General features: G+C 36.1%; 1 protein-coding gene across 2 annotated transcripts in view; it reads right to left on the bottom strand.

The window, feature by feature from the left end:
* Tusp (WD40 superfamily protein Tusp) overlaps positions 1 to 18,123 on the bottom strand; it is a 32,685-nt gene that overhangs the window by 9,236 nt on the left and 5,326 nt on the right. For both annotated transcript variants that reach the window (XM_034324034.2, XM_034324035.2), the window contains exon 2: positions 10,937 to 11,104. In XM_034324034.2, the coding sequence (XP_034179925.2) occupies positions 10,937 to 11,104 (168 nt within the window). The remainder of the gene's footprint in view (positions 1 to 10,936; positions 11,105 to 18,123) is intronic.

Raw genomic sequence — 18,123 nt, 5'->3', positions numbered from 1 at the left:
CAGCATAGTTCGTTATTCATAGCGTAATTTGCCTTAAGCGACAAGCTTCAGACACCGTGCAGTACTTGAGCTGAAACGAGGCTATATAGAAAATCTTCTTTTAATATTCGTTAGGTAAAGTCTCTAATACAATATATGAGAGTTAAGTACAGTTCGGAAGTAAAAGTTTTTAAATTCTGATGAAAGTAATGAAGCTTGTTAATCGGGAATAATTAAGGTAGTTAGAAATTTAAGTACTTAGTTTTTTTTTTAATGATAAATTTATATAATTTAGAATCTTGAAAATTTCTAAATTTCTAAACTTTTGAATTTGGAAAATCTCCAATTTTCAAGTTTTCATAATGGAACCATGAAGTGATTAAGTATCTTTTCGTCATAATAATTTAACCCACAGCCTAATGATCTTTTTGATCTTCCTGGATTCTCATGAACCGAGGTTTTCTTTTGTTTCTTCTATTCATTCGTCTGCTCATCTTTTCATTGAGGAAGTATATTACACTGGTAAGATCAAAGACGAAGAACCAAGTCTTTACATGCTGCTAAAAGATTTGAACTCGCAGTCGCCTCGTTTTTCATTTTTCCACTACCTTGGTTTACCAGACTTCTTTTTTTTTCTAATTCCTAACAATTCCTCATCACATTTGATCTTTTATATTTAGAAGACTATTTCTAATTCATTCAATTGTAAATAGGAATTATAGATTCAATTTGATTTATTTTCACATACAGTGTTAGAACCTTTTATCGATCGTTTTGTCAACTTTAACTTCTATCAGCCTTCGAAGTTCTACTAGTCGATCGGATAACATAAAATCCGTTCTGAATCGAGCTTTAAAAGTTGCCTTATGTGACCAGGAACTTCCACAATCCTGTCTCGTTTCCGATAAAAATACATAACGATATCTGGTGAAAAGTGTTTGAATTTTTGTATACTTGCGATCAAATGGAAGCAGGAATTCTCAAAGTCTCTTTAGTATACTATATATTAAGAGTAAACTCATAGAAACTCTGCACCGCCCTTTTCCTCCAAACTATCCCAAATAATTAACTGAGTCATCAGAGGAGCACGAAGCAAAACTCAGTTGCCTGTTCGGCTAATTCGACGAGCAAACATAGATATCACTCGTTATTCGAGCGAGTTATTTAATTTAGCAAAAGGTGTACGTGGAATTTCGCGTAATATAACAGCGCCCCAGGGATAGATATTCGTATAAATCTCGAAAGGAGAACGATGTTTCCTCGAAGAAGGAATTCACGACGTCTTCGAATTGTATATCGGTTGCTCCAGACGTTTCCCACAATCTCGCATTCTGCACGGTTTCGCTGTCACGAGAGTATTCCAGTCGACCATAGCTTCTTATCGATCAGAGCCTTTACTCTATCCACATCGTGGCTCGACTTTCTTGGCCAGTCATGTTCTCACGATTTATATAACATACTTTTCATCCCCGCCATTGATCAGATTTTTATTATGACCACGATCGTTACACCGAACTTTGACTGTTCATGCTCATGCAAAGGGAAATGACTTCTGCTGATAAATCAGCGGACGATGGAATATCGTGTTCGATAGTGGAATAGGTATTCGTTTTATGAGCTACACCAATGTTACTGATGTCCTATCCGAATAAAAATGAATTGTTCGTGATTTGAATGAAAAGTTTCGAATATAGGAATTGGGATTCTGAAACTTTATACGAAGCAATTTTTGAAAAAATTAACTTTTTTTAATTGATTTCATTTATCCGATTTTAATTCCATTCGTAATGCTTTCGTTTCAACAGAATGAGAAAATATATTCACAATCAATATATCACGTTATTAAAATACTCGATATTCTGTTTTCCTTTTGAATACGATACATTTATCATTTGATCACCTTTGTATCATCGTTTTACTTTGAACAATTTACATACTTCCATGACAACCATCCCTTTTACCTGTCATCTAAATCAAGATTAAAATCATATTCGCGTTAGAGAAAGTTACTTAAGTTGAAAATATTGTTATCCCCAGTGAGTCTGATAACAACTCGAATGCGAACATTTTTTACAAACTTGCTAATTTAATGAACTCCACATAATGAAGTTATATGTATTACTTCAGAGTTTAATAACAGGGTAATGGAGGCTTTTATAGGGGCTTAAAAGTATGTGGGAAATGGAGGTTTAAATAATGATATAGTAGTAATCACAAATAAATTTAATGTGCAATAAAATTTTAACGAATAATGTTTATAGAGAAAGGGAAATACACCAAGTGTTTCAAAGTTCTTCTATTTTCTTTTATCCATTCAGTCATATTCAATTTACAATGTCGACGAAGAAATTCGTCACACGAGACATCCATACAGTAGCTCCCGAATCTCGCGAATCCAAGAAAAGTCTTGGAGCTGTGTAATAACATGATTTATCATCAGGGGTACCTACTTACAAAGGGAGGCAAGCTTACGGAGTACTAAAACGTGAGCTGATGGAAAATTTCCGTACCGTGAAAAGCGTTCCACCGAACCATCAATAACCCTCTCAACCTTTTTTGCTCCTTTACGTTAACGCACGATAGTTACGATCCAATATACCATCGTGTGTACAGAACGATTGAAATATCTTCTTAACACTCGTATTACGTTCGTGATTCTGTTCCTTGCTTTTTCGCAACAATTACCCAAGTTTCTAACCCTCCTCCCTTTGTCTTTGTATCAGAACAGATGGTCAGAGATCGATTGGGCAACCATGTAGAAAGTAATTAATCTGCAATGTCGATTTCTAGTTGGTAACATCCTCTCGGGTAACTATTTGTCGTTCATTATCTATAGGTCTCGACTTTTCTGCCTTCGGGAATGGCGATCGGTCGTTATGCACGTAAAAGCTAGTTCACAGATAATGGACTACGGTGAAGAGTCCAGCGATCGTTATTTGCTTCTTCCATTGATCCAACATTGATCGAAGCCCACAATTATCGGCTTTCATTTTCTGTTACTCCCGACATTGTGCACAAACATCAGGGTATTTTATCCATCGACGTGTAGATTTTTTTATCGAGCAGGTGGACGTGAAAAATACCAGACACGGAAGCTTCGTCTGCCCTTTGTTCGTACGCTTCCGGTCGTCGTCCTCTGCTACCTTTCTTTCGTTCCTCCTTTCTTCTCGTGTCTCCATTTCTTTTGTCAAAGACACACACACATATGTGTCGTTCAACGAGACACAATGTTGAAAGCAGATTATTCGACGCGAAGTTACATTTTCAGCGAGGGTGAGGTAAAACATTTTTAATGGAGAAAGCTCTCCGAGGAACCCGGTGAAAGAGCTTTCTTCGTAGATGTAACTATCGTGTAAGCTCGCAATAGTACATGTTCCTTTTTCTTTTTTTTTTTTTTTAATTTTATATAAAATAGTTATAATTAAAATTTTGTTTAATATTTTCGTTTTAATATACGAAATTCTTTTGTTTCATAATTGATTCGGGATTTATTTAAAATTAAAATCCAACGTTCACTGGATATATTTTTTATACAATTTTTTCCTCCTTCATTTCCATATCGCACCCCTTTAGATTGGACTATAATAGGCGCAATTAGCCGGTAGTACGGTAATTACGCAGAATCTCTGAAATTCTGTTGCCTAACATATATTTCGCATAATATTCGCGCAACGTAAATATTTCAGTTTAATTTTCACGGTGTACCCCGGCGTTTCACACTTTCCACGCCATACAGAAATACCAGGGGGATTTTGCTTAGATCCCAGTTGCATAATCCTTTGAGCACACTCGGAGAGCAGTTATCTCTGCATCTCGTTTCTTTTTCTTTGCCACGCTTTTTTTTTTCGTCTTCCGACCGTGTAATTGCCGCCACTTCTTCGTGCTTTTTCCCCCCCTTCAGAATTAGTTAACTAGACGCTCCGGTCGTATCGTCAATTAACGAACTCCGGCCAAGTTCTTTGCCTGATAAAACACGAGTTTTCTTCCACCGCCGCTCACGCGACTCGACTTTTCTTTTTCCACCCTCGTTTTTTTTTCTCTCTCTCAAGGTGTCTGCCTCGCGACACATCGAACGACTAATATGCATTGCAGTAAAAGCTGCGGCAGAAGTGGCGTAATGTTTCTCTGCGAGCTCGTTTCGTTAAATCAATGTCGTTCCTTTTCCCGCACACAGCGGGGGTGAGGTTTTTCAGTGTCAAGGTGAGAGTATGCGCCACGTATCTGGAAGAAGCGATCCCCCTGCCCTTTTTGGCTCGATTTCCTACGTTGCGTGGATATATCCTGTTTCGACATTTACATCTCCTTTCGGCCCGGACTTAACCTTGCCACCAGTCAAGTTCTCCTGCTTGAGATTTCATTCGACCTATGCCACTGGCCTTATTACCTTAACACCTTTTTTCTCTTTTGGTTTTACAAACAAATCGACGACCTCTCGGAGTGGTATAAATAACGCGTCTGGTTGTTTTACGCGGAATTGGATGGTACTATTTTTATTTCGAGTTTTACCGTGAATCAATGCTACAATGGATTATTACTTTGTTAAAGGGAAAATGATATTTTTTTGTTTCGGATCGCTTTATGATACTGAAAAATAGATTTAATGTATTTTTAGCTCTTCAAGCTTGCAATCGATGAATGGAGATACATTTTTGTAGTTTGCTTCATTGTTAACTGAAATAAAGGGATGATTTTAAATAGGTAATTGAATTATTCCTTTTATGAAGAGGTTGAATTATATTTTATTCTGTGATTTTAGAGAAATGTTTGAATATCTCTTGTTCTCTAAATTCTCTCTCGGTTTTGCAATATTCATGTGCTTAGTTTTTTATTCGTTATCCGGCTATTACACGAACTAATCTGAATCGCAATATCATTAGCTATTCTGTTTTCGATTCGACACGAACAACAGCGAACGAGATACCGAAAGCTCCTTGTATAGGATTAAATGGTACTCCTTCGGGATTGATGTTGTAAACACGCGTGTCTATGCCGTGAACTAAAACCTTCAGAGTAAAGAGACATGGCTACGTGGAATATTAAAGGAATATTGCAGAAAGCCGGAAGATAAATTCAATCAAAAAACGTCATGTATGTTGAGCTTACAATTTTTGTTAAATATATTTGTAATCAATTAAATTGTATTAGATTTCTAATTACATTTATTGATCCGTCAGTGGATTTAAATAAATTGCAATTGAAATTGTCTTCTGGCACCGATGTTGAAGTGCTCGATACAGTGGCATTAGCAGTAAAGCATAGCAATTGGTTTCGAAAAGGTGCACTGTTTCTACACGGAAGCCTTTTATTCTATTTGCTGTCACTCCCTCAGGGGAACTACTATTTTCTCGGGCTATAAACTGGGCCAAACTCTTGGCATTCCAACGTAAACCGTCCTACTGATAATACTTGAATTTTCAGCTTGACGACCTACGAAAAGACTATCGATTCGTCTTACATACAGTCACGGTGTACCTACGAAGGCGAGCGTTCTTGGCTATTGAAAAATGCATGACCGAGCATGATGAAAAGACTAATTAGAACGAATTAAAAAGAAGGTACAGGGTAAATGTTGAAAGTTTCTTTGCTAAAGTCGTTCGTTATTACCACCATTAAACATCGAGTTGTAATTGAATTTGTTCGCGAAACTACTGCAACATGGTTCTGATAGGGAATCGAGAAAATTGATTCCGAAGATTTATTAGAAATTATAGCTTTGCTCTTTTTGTAGGAATTCTTTCCTCCTTCTGAAAATAAATTTCTCGAATTTTTAATTATATTTCATGAAAAATAATCGCTTTAGAAACGAAACACATTAAGCAAATGGAAATAATAATTCAATTCAAATGTAATATCTCTTTACTGAAAACTAACTGCACTCTGGAGGAATGTTCTAATTTATTGCACAGTAGGATCTCCAATGGGGAAGCATTTTCTATTAAATTACACGTGCTTCTCATTTTAAAGCACAATTATCGTAAATTCGAAACGCACTGGGAATTATAATTAAAATTAGTAAAGAAATTCGTATGCAATATCATTAAGGGTGTGGATCTGCAAAAATCAAAAGTACCATTTCATGGATCAGACCAGCGAAAAAATTAACAGTGAGAAAACACGAAGATTGCTCGATTAGCCTAATCATCCACGGCACAACTAGCATGTATAATCGTGATATCGATTCGCAAACGTTCGAATGGTACGGCCTAGAACAGAAATAACTGAAAATACGAGCTTACACCTGTGAAAGTCTGCTTGCACGTGAAAACGTTCGCGGAATGATATGATTTTGATCGTGATTACTTTCATTGGAACCGATTGTTAAAATTTCATTCACCGACGATCAATTCCTGGTATTCTCGTTGCAATAATCACGTTACTACTTAGAAATTTATGAGAATTATAATGCGTCCTAGAATTGGCTTAGCATTCGTTCACTGACAAGTCACAGAACATGCATTATAATCAGTGACACCTTGATGGAATCCAACGTCGCTGTTCTAGAATAATGATGGATGTCTCGATCCTATGCATCACGTCTTTGAGACACATACGAGCTGTCGATAATGAGTTATCAATGATTCAAAGATGTTACCATCTAGACGTCATTAAGGTTCAGAGATAAGACAGAGGTTGATTGCGAGACAATTTTGATAATTCCATTCTCGAGAAATGCAAACTTAGTTTATTGTTTGGGGAATTTGAAAAGATGAAAATTTTTTAATATTATTCTTATAATTGCAGTTAATAAAAAATTAGTTAAAACAGTTCTTGCATTCTATTCATGAATGCAAAATTACCAAAATATTCATCAAATATTTCTGAAACAATATTGCAAGATATTTACTGTTAAATTGACATCAGTGGTAGATAAGGGTTAAGAATGTGTGCATAAGTGTCCAATTTGCAACTGTCGAATCAACTGTTCGCGATGAAAAGGGAAAATAACGTAAATGATATACACAGAGCCACCCCCCAGTGAACAAGAACAATGAAGGAAGCCACTTGAATCGAAAGCGCTTGAAATTGGAATACCTTTGAAGATAGGGTTGAGAGCCACTGTCTTAAAACAGCACTGCGTGCCAGATCGATACCATGTCGGCTACCCTTAAACTCTGAAATGTGGACCGAAGTGAACGCAAAAGACACGTTCTAGTCCTTTGTCATGATTCACGGAAAAAGAAAAGAAAACGCGCAAATAAATCCTTCTTAAGTAATAATGAGTACATTTTAGAAGTATCCTCAACTTAATATTGATTCAACTTACACGTGGTATGTTGCTCAAAATCATGGACTATGAAATATTTTTTTTTTTCTTTCAAAATTTTCAATTATTAGAATATTGTGAATTTCGATCTTGATTATAACATTTATTCGTGTTAAATTAAAGATAGATAAAATCCCTGATGTTCTTGACACTCCTATTCGAATAGAATTATTATACTTGACAATTTCAAAGTTTCCAAACTTTCAACGCTATACGAAGTTTCAAGTTTACGACCGAAGTTAAGTAAGCTCAGGTCAAAATGTTATATTAGAAAATTCAATTATATCGCGATGGTGACTACTCGAAATTTCTCTCAGTTTGTCTCTCTTTATCTTTATTGCGTTAAATAATATTCCTGTTCATGTAAAGTCCCTTCTGGGTCAATGGTAACCCACGTAAGATCAAACGTGTTAATTTAATTATCACGCGTTCTATACAAAGGATAATTATCGAAAGGAAATTATATTTGAAATTTTCTTGTTAAATTGAATTCTCTGGTCACTGGTATTTCGAAATTATCTCACGTTCTACTTTCCCTGAGGGGTTCCCAAAGAAGGAAAACGATCATGGATGTTTCAAAGTCGATAATTGAACACGCAACTCGTTCACGAACACGCATTTTGATACTACACGCTGTTTCGTAGCTTGATCTGGATTTAATTAACAGCAACACGAATTCTACAACCTTATTCGAAGCATCGTCAGGTAACTCTGAAATGCAAAGTGCTTCGCCTGTGAAAGCACCAACTAATGTTAAGACAACTTTTGATGTGCTGGTAGAATCAATTAAATTGTAAGAAAATTACACCACCGAACGTGTAATTACGTGAACAAATGTGCAGTTATAAAACTTTCTAACAAACTTTTCTGAATTTATATTTCCAAATAATCGAACTAAAGGGTTGAAATTTTTATTAAAAATAATTAATTAAAGTCCTATGGTCCATTAATTGTCAAGTCTAAAAATACCCAAAAGCAACCCCTCCAGATGGAAACACCCATTTCAACCGAAAACACAAACTCTCTAGGGATTTTGTAGAAGCTTCTTCCTTTTAGAATTATTTATATAAAATTGATAGCCAGGTTGCTAACATTTCATAATGGGACACTCTGTTGAAGAGGGTAAAAGACTTTTCGAGGCGGATGATAAAGCGGAAGGCGAAATATGAAGTAATAATGTGTAAAAGGAGGGGAAATGAAGGTGGAAAGTGGAAATCCAGCGATTTGAGACCGGCAATATTAATATTCCGAAATCTGGCCGACGTAAAGTTTGCATATGTGCTCCGGTGCTATGAATCTTTTGCGAAATATTTCATAGAGTTGCACGACACCGAGTCGGAACAGTTGCGGTTCGTTAAAACAGCCCACGGCTTAATATCGATTGAGACCCTCGACAAAGGATCCGGCGTTGCTTGCACCCGGTTTACGCTCGATGAAAACTTACACGAAAATGTATGAAATAAACTCTCTTTGACGCGATCTTAGGGTTAATTCTTGCCGGAATGCACGCTTCGTTTTCGTGGAAATTCGAACAGGGAAAAACAACATTGCTTAGAAGATACTAATACGATTTGGGAATTAGGGAAACTACTGTAACAGGATTCGAAAATTGGGGTAATTCCTGGACTACTAATTTAAAATTGGGGAAACTTTACCACTATTCCAAAATTGGAAAAATTCCTGGAATATAATTTAAAAATTTGGAAAATTTTCATAACACAGTTCAAAAATTAGTGAATCTTAAACAAGTTTATTACATTGAAAATAACAGTGATTGAATTCGACGAGAAAGAACATTTGTTATGGAAGCTTTTCCTCCACAAAGTTGCATAAAAGCAACATCTAAAAGACTTTACCATACGACGATGCTTGTGCTTACGAGGGAATTTTATATTTAAAATAAACTTTTGATGGCATCTTATAGCGCTCAAAAACTGATGTTAGATATACTTCGGTTTCTTTTTACATCCTTCGCCGTTATCGAGATATTCCATGCGAAAGAAAAACGCATCTTCATCTTCGTCGCACGGTTTTTACTCTTTTAAACCACTTTTTTAACCGGTCAACCACGAAAAATAGATTTTTCTTCAGATTAAAGCATCCTATAAATGACAGATTTATTTTCAATGTACTGATTTCTTTTGCATTTCCTTATGAAACTGAAATTTCATTTATAATAATTAAGTTCGGGTAGATTTATTATGAAGATTTTTCTAATTTCCAAATTTCTAATTTTTACATAATACACACACTATCTTGCAGTCCCCAAGGTCCTAATTTTACGGTACACCGTTGACCCTTCACAACTAACAAGTAGCGTCGGTGTGGTACATTGACAGGTACGGTCTTGATACGACTGTACAGCTATTTTCAATCGAGAACCCATTTTGCGGCAGCGTGGAATGAAGCCTGCGAGAAGCTATCGAACACATCCAGAGAACATTGTGCTCGCGTATACACCCTATCTGACAGAACCCAGTCCATAGCAACCCATTACATGACGCGGCCGCGTTAAATCGAGAAAGAAATTGGATGGATGCGAGCCACCGATAAAACTCGGGGGGTATTTTGGACGTGCTTGGAAAATTTTTCCTACTTTGCCGATAAATTAGGTCGTATTCCTAAGAACAGTGTAAAATTTAGAAAATGAAAATGTGAAATGAAAAATTAAATTAATTTCAAATCATGGCTCTCTCCATGGTCCGCCGTCCGAGGGTTGAGAGTTAGGGCATTTTAAAATTTAACAGTTTAATTACTCGAGTGGGACACTAACATTGTAACATAATTTTAAAATATAGAACAGATAGGATTAAATAAATGATCTCGGACAGAGACGAGCGACTACAAGCAAACAGAAAATTTATAACACGTCCCGCAAAGTAGAGGGTTAAACCGTAAACTCGAAATTCTGCTGCTGACTCGTCTCACCGCATTTCATTTCGTTCGTCTTTGTTCCGGCCGTCTGTGAAATAATCGGAATTGTGCGATGCACACTTGGTGGAAGGTATATTAAGTTGCAGTTTCATTCAGCGAGTTCACTTATACGTACAGTGGATCCTTTCTTGGAGGATCATCGAGGTGTAGAGAACGATTAAGAGCAAAATACACGGGCAACGGTCAGAATAATAGAGAACTGGCCACTAGTCTCTCCATTCATGCTTCGTTTCAACATTGTTCGAAGACTATTCTGCTTTTGTGATTTTCGAGACTCAATATGCTTCCAATTTTCGTGCCTCCACTTGTCGCCCGTATATTGTAATTTTCATTTCATTTTGCTGCAATAATTACATTTGCATTTGAGCAGAATTTTTAGCAGTAGAATTATTATTTCGCCATATTTGTCTGTGTTAGAATATTACAAAAGTTCATAGTTCTTTCAACTAGATGGGGTTAAAGATCTTCATGAATCATTAATGAAGTATATTTTGGTACGATGATTGATTGAAAGTTCGTGAAATTAGTTACGAACCTACACAGTAGTAAGTTTGATTAATGGATCAAAGAACTCGTAGCCTTGACTAGAAAAGTTATCGAATCAACGTTTCAAGAGCTGCCATCGTTTTCACGGAGATCACTGAAATACCGGAGATTACAAACGTCGGGGCTATATTAGGTGGTGCGGTGGTTTGAAAAGAACGATTGAAGAAATAAAAGGGAGGACGCGTGTAAAAGTAAAGAAGAAATAAAACTTACCTCGCTACGATGTCCACGGAGGTTGTAATTTGCTCTGAGCGGAAGTTCCGTGGCCCTTGTCCGGCAATGGGACGTGGTAAAAGTCACCCCTACCAACCCCCGAGCGTTACCGGTGGCCAACCATCCTTCCTGGTAGTAATTTGTACGGTCTAGTTTCCATCCCTCGTCCTGTTAAATAAGAGAGAAACGATCTTTATCACCGTTAACGTGTCTCGTGAAAGCTTTGGTACAGTTCCGTGCATGGTAGACTTCTCTAGGGAAAATGGCGATATTTCGCTCTTCTCCCTCCCTTTCTCGTAGGCTTCCCGAATTTCCGGGTTTCCTGGCCTTAACCACTAATCATTGACACTCTCGGTTTTAGTAAGAATTTATTAAAATTATTGTTTTGAAAATTTTAGGTCATTCTTATAATGCAAGACAACAATAGCTATTGAAATATTTTGCGCAATAATGATTCAAGCTCGTTATGAAAATTTTTATTCAAAGCTCCCATACAGACGACACGTATTATTTTAAACGTGAGAATTTAGCGAATATCTCGGTACACGTTTCGTTTCAGTTTTGAATGCATAACGCATGCTTTAATAAGAATTTGAAAGTCAAATCCCATACGAGAAATGCACCGACGAGCCTTTTCACGCGCCAGAAAAGCAGAGTAATGTTACATTTAATTAAAATTTCGTACGTTTTTGTAAATGAACCAGTAGAGCCGAACAAAATATACTCAGTGCGCTCGTATCACTGTGAACGTCATAAGTGTGTAAAAGTCCAATTTGCATAAAGACAGCTTCATAAAAAGAACCATAAGCTTGCGGTTTTCCAGACTGTTTTACGTTTTCATTCTCTTCCTTTCAATATATTCTGCTGGACATACGTGCCTCGGATCAGGCATTATTATTCAACGAATAATAATTTCATATTTCATCGTTGTGGTAAAATTTGATTTAAAAACATTTGAGCTTGAACGAAAAGGAATTTTTATTTCGATTCAACCCCACGTATGATCCACACACTTGTGCAAACCACATGCACACATATGAAGCATACAAAGAGAACACTTCACGCATTGATTTTCACACCCATCGGAGTTAGGGTTGTGAAGTGCTACGAGTGACATGTAGCCGGGTTACGAATTTTAAGCACCTCTGATATAGCCACTATTAAATTGTCTGTATACAAAAATTGTTACGACAATTTATTATAAATTTTATAAGTAGAATAAATCATGAAAATTTAATGAAATTAATAGAAATTAAAATTTGAATATGACATTATCATGTGAAATGTTAATAAATTTCACTGGAACCCTTTGTAGATTTTTCGTAGATGAAAACAATATTACGTGTAATCAACTGTTTTATGCATTATTCACTACTCAATTCAAACATAAGCTTGAACTCGTTTGCACATTCATTTTTCATTAACCTTTCATTTTCCTGATAAGGACATATTAAGAATTAATGCATAGAAAGGCACATCTATTACGAGGCCATATATTTATTGTCAACACGCTGAATTGTCAAGGCTTTAGTATTGTAAAGTACAATACGTGTGTAAAAATATATACCTACTTTTATCGCGCATTAAAAGTATGGGTGAAATAAGGACACTTTCAATAAAACGAGCTTAATAAACGATGTTTGATTGTACTTCTACGGTAAGCAGCAATTTCACCTTGAATTCATAATTTGAATACCTGTTCTCATTATTTTCTATGCGTTTTTATTCAGTTGCCTCTTGTCCTATATTAAGCTAATAAATTTAAGAAATTGTATATGTATAGTATTATAGAAGTATGTTCGTTAAAATCAGCTCTAAAAGGATAACTAATGATGTTGAAAATAATTTCCTTCTGACAATGGGAATAAATTGGATCTTCAGATAATTATTTCATGCACGAATCAGTGCAATTAATTATTATATATATACAATTGTGAAACGAGTTTTAATGATAGGAAAAAGTGAATTTCCGTACTAATTCAGAGTAGTTTATTATTAACACATTTACCATGTTAAATTGAAAAATTAAATTTTTATTATACTGTGTCGTATACGGTTATTTTAATTATGGCTGTTAATTACTTAAAAAGAGTCTTAATTCCGTGTTGATGGATTTATGAGTTTCACCTAAAGCTGAAACTACATATTAAGTGTTCAACAACTTATGAACAAGGGTGGTTACATCGTCTACCATTTCAACTGCTCAATTATTGATAGTTCGGTAACTAGCAATATTTTTCAATCTCTACTTTTCTTTATCGTTTGTAATGGCCAGCAAGGCCTATCGAAACACGATGGTTGATAACACTTATTCGTCGGCACGTAACGTTTCCACTTAAAGCGTGGCTGCGTCAGGTGGCGGCGGGGGCTTCAATGTTACAAGGGTTTCACCCTCAGACCTGTCATACATATGTAGGCGTAATTACTCGAGCCAACGGGAACCCTTAGAAAAATAAGCAGCAAGCTCGAGGCGGATTTCCAGCCAGCTATCCGATCCCTTCGTTCGTCTACCAACCGCTCGAACTTTTCCTTCCTGACGACGGATACAAAAGGTCCAGCCTTCTTTTCAATCGCACAAAAAGGAAGCGACAGGCTGGCGAATTAACTCGATGCCTCGTTTCCCTTATAACAGGGACGATGTAAACACCCGTTTTTACGGAAGCGACGCATCTTTTTTTACACGGACCTTTGTTCCTCGAGTCGAGACTAGGGTGAAGGATTTCATTTTTCAATGTACATTAAAGTACGGGAACAATAGATTGTTCGATGTTACGGTGGACGTTAATTATGGGGGGGTATTTTTAGGAGATACATACAACGAAATTTGTAGGGGAGAAAATTCAAAGATGTAATCTACAAAAATTCGTTTCATTAATTTCAATTATTACCTTACAGAATAGTTAATTTTCTGACGTCAATAATGGGTCTCTTCTGACCCAGTATATTCAGTCGTAAAATATTGCGAAATATTCGAGGAACGTTAAACAATGTTTCCTTCCACTTGAGCTGCATCTTTAATGGCTGGCATCCTTCCCACCGATTGATTGCACCCTTCAACCCCAATTTATTCTGTCTACTTCGTATATATTGACTCTTACTCGAGAACAATAAGTTGACTCGGCAATTAACTGTACGCTTTCGACGCGGAGATCGCGTGACACGAACAAAGAAACTTTTTTTACCCTTTTACATGTTATTAGATGGAAAGCCTCTAATGTATATAGTTCACTGGTGTCGCGATAAAATACTGATGATTTTCACAAATGTCAAAAATGTGTTCCAAAACGTGTTCGTATTTTTAAATTGATGTACATGTGCTTTGAATAACATAAAACATTAGAAGCTTTTTTATGGGGAGATTTAGGAAAGATAGCTATAAATTTTTCTTTATGAAATATCGGATTAAAGTATAAGAGTGTTTTTAATTAAAATATCTGGTTAAAGAAGACTGTTATACTTTGATGTACTTTAATACACAGGAAAAATTAATACCTTAAAATCTTCTCGTCTTACGCTTTGTATATCATTATCCTTAGTTTCATTTTTATTTAACGCGGTATTATCTTGATTAAAACACTGAAAAATATAATTACTCATTCATTTTAACGTCTAGATAAAACAAATTTTATTGATTGTGGCAGAGACGTACAAGTACGTTTTCCTGTGTTTGCATTTTAAAATTGAATTTATTCATACCTTTTCTCGTCCAAGATAGAGGACCATAAACCAACTGCAAAGCTCAATTTATCTCAAAGAAAATAATAGCGCACCATCTTTTTACATGAAAAAAGGAAATATATACATATGAATACGTCTGGTTCCACGTAACAGGATATTCTGCAAACCAACGTGACGATTTACGCGGTTGCAGTTTATCCTGTCCATTAAAAGGATATCGAATATCCGATATGGCTGCCAGTTCGTTGTAGATCGACGAGTTTCCTGCGTAGGTAGAAAAGTGTCACTGAACTTGGTGAAACTGTACAACCTGATCCGAGGGTGCTTCTGGGAAATGGAGGATATCGTTTTATTCGTAGCCAAGATAGTTAAGGAGAGGAACTAACGTGGAAAGTGCTGTGCTAGAACGTTATTAGAGTTTAATAATTATCGACGCGGTAATTACGTTCCCTGAATAATTGACTGCTTATTGCTCGGCTGGGTGAACATTACGAGGCTTGCACTAGAATTGTCGAAGTCAATTAAGTTCCTGACAGTTCGGGGAGAGTCATCTGTCCGAGGAATAATGAGGATCTTTTATTTTTAATGTTGCTTTCTAATGGACGACAAAGGTTCATAGATTCTTTTACCAATCAGAGATTTAAAAAAAAAAGATTTGAAATTTATTATAATATGCAACATTTTAAATAAAAATTCATTATTTTATAGAATCCATGATTGCACAATAACTGTGGTATACTCGTAAATAATTTGATGCTAAATATAATCCATTTCAATGGAAACTTGTACCGGAGAAGTAATCGAATGCTTGGGTATTCATTTTCTCGGGAAACTTAATACTTGTCGCGGGCTTTCTTCTCGTTAAAGTGTTCATCATCGCCGCAGCACAGCCAACAGGAAACCTATTACAGTTTTATTCCCGATAAAATTAACGAAGCAATCTTGCTCGATTCTATTGCTCTCATAATCCTGTTCATCATTTCATTTACGATCTATTCGTTAGTTATTAAATATTTTGTGAACACGGTTGTTCATTCTGGCAAAGATAATTGATATCCCAAATTTTCGAGGTACAATTAATAAAACAAGATGAGAAGCAATAATTAAAATTTTGTAAATTAAGTAAAAATATAATTCCGGTTCGTACTTCAAAATAACGTTTAGTAATTGCAATTCTTAAGAATTACACAATATCATTTTGCCCAGGTAACATTTATACAAGCTAAAATATTCACACTCTCAACAGCCTGGAGAAACAAGAACAAAACAGCAATTAAAAACAGTTCCATGAATAGGTAGTTCCACCTTCTCCCCAGAAAAATAAAAAAGCAATTCTCATTTAAACGTTATCCACATTCATTGTATCATTTAAATGCAAGAAAAAAGAAACATAAAAAGGAGAGAGACGAAATAATTACGGAAGGGTTAGCTTTTATCTCCCAAAAGAGAAGCAACTTGACAAAAGAAAAGTAGCCAACTGTTCCGCAATTTCTTTGCAATTCCCCGCTAACAATCTCGCCTTGTTGAGCGTGTAAAATCGCTCGCATAAGATTGTAACTATAAAACGGGAAGCACAGAGAGTAGCTACCTAGAGGAACAAAGAGCCGCGATGGCTTAACCCGGAGAACAATAGAGCCGTTTGTCTTGATGGATCCTCGAAAGGAATCGGATCGCCAAACTTTCGATAGCGTTAAGAACGACTCGATAGTTCTACCTTTCGTGTTCGGTTAAGTGCAAGAATAGGTAGAAGGTAGAAGGATTCGCGACTTTTTGGTTTTTCTTTCCGTCGACGAGCAAACGGGATGGATCAGATTTCTTATTTAAATGACATCCGGTTCTCCGGTGAATTTTTTTTCTCCTTCCGTATACTTTCTTCATCCTCCGTTTCCTTTCGAGCTTTTCTCGTTGAAAATTCTTCGACCTTCCTAAGTATCGAAGTTAAATTATTCAACAGGCTGGAACGAGGAATCGACTTAACTCGAATCAATTGATTCGCGCGTTGAAAAGTATTATTCGCCAAGTGACGAAGTAACTGCGAAATTCAAAGGAAAGAAGATGATCGAATGATTTTCATTCGGAATCTATCGCTTCAATAATTTTTCGATTTTGTAATGGTAACAGGGGCAATCGAAAATTTGGGTAACTGCACAATCCTAAATGGGAACAATAAGTATTAGAAATGATTGAAAAATTCCATAGAAACATTCGTTTCGTTCTTCTGTTAGCGATGACACAGAAGCACATGGAAAACTACCTTTCAGGCAATGGTATTCGATTAAACCGCGAACAGTGCTCGCACCGAAGGTAAAACGGTCCTCGATAATGAGAGTATCGATTCAAGCGCAATCCACGACAAGTACGTGGAACTCGAGTATACATCATTCGATGTGGAAAGTCGCGTTCGTTCGTCCGTGCGATACCTAAACTCACCAGCTTAGACGTGTTTAAAACTCGTGGCCATATTTTGTCACGCTATTCGTGCCAGCCTAGTGCAGATTTCGGGACACAGATCCTATTAATCAGAGGAGTGAATAACGGGTTCACTGGTGAGTTAATAAAAGCTGTCTGGATAACGTTCGAAGGAATATCTATGGTGCTTACCGAGTCGCCATGAAATATTTTCGTAGAAAGAAAATATATTATTCGATGTTGCATAGGTTTAGTTGTAATTTCAAGTGTACAGTATCGAGGAAAATAGGTTGTCTTAGAAAAAATGGCGATATAGGCGAGGTGGGAATTCTAAAAATATTAATTTTTACAATATTATTATTAGAAGTGATTTAGAAATAAAAATAATATAATTTTTATATAAGCTTTCCTGGGAAAGCCTATTATGCTCAATACTGTACATGAAAGAAAGTTGAAAAATTGAAATTTCTTATAACAAAGAGTACTTCTGACATTTTCCTCTCGACAATAAGATTGCTGCAGCTTAAGAGTGAGATTTTACTCAAAACCAAACCTTTGATAGTCTTTCCAATATTCTTCGGGTAGTAATATGTTTCCAAGAATTTTTGCTAAAAGTTAAAGTTTCGAGGAAAAGTCAGATTCAATTGCACGAGTAAAGTGAGAACCGCATCCTTGGAAAAGTTATCCGCAGAGGTATAAGATAGAAGTTGTAGAACGAAGTTGTAGATACAACATTTTAAGGTAATTAAATTACCTCCAGGAAATCGAACAGCATTTAATTTACCTAACGTTTTTATTAATAATTCTAATGGATCATACTAATTCTCATAATTACTGATACAATCTTTCTAATACCATTTTACATTTTCAAATTTTGAAATTCTCTGTAATTTGAAAATGCACTATTCTTCAAATTGTGTCTTTAAAACGACGAAGGTCTGAAGGCTCTATGAAAAAATTTCTCTTTCGAACAAAGGTGCGAACACCTAACTTCCGGTCTAATGAGGTGCATGGGCGCAGAATATTCGTACGGTCGTTGAACGAACAATCGAGGCAAGCTTTAAGTTAAACGCGTCCATGCTTAAGCAGGATTAACTCGA

Source organism: Osmia lignaria, chromosome 11 (genome assembly GCF_051020975.1).
Source record: "Osmia lignaria lignaria isolate PbOS001 chromosome 11, iyOsmLign1, whole genome shotgun sequence".
NCBI classification, from domain to species: Eukaryota; Metazoa; Arthropoda; class Insecta; order Hymenoptera; family Megachilidae; genus Osmia; species Osmia lignaria.
This window is presented reverse-complemented; position numbering and strand designations above follow the sequence as displayed.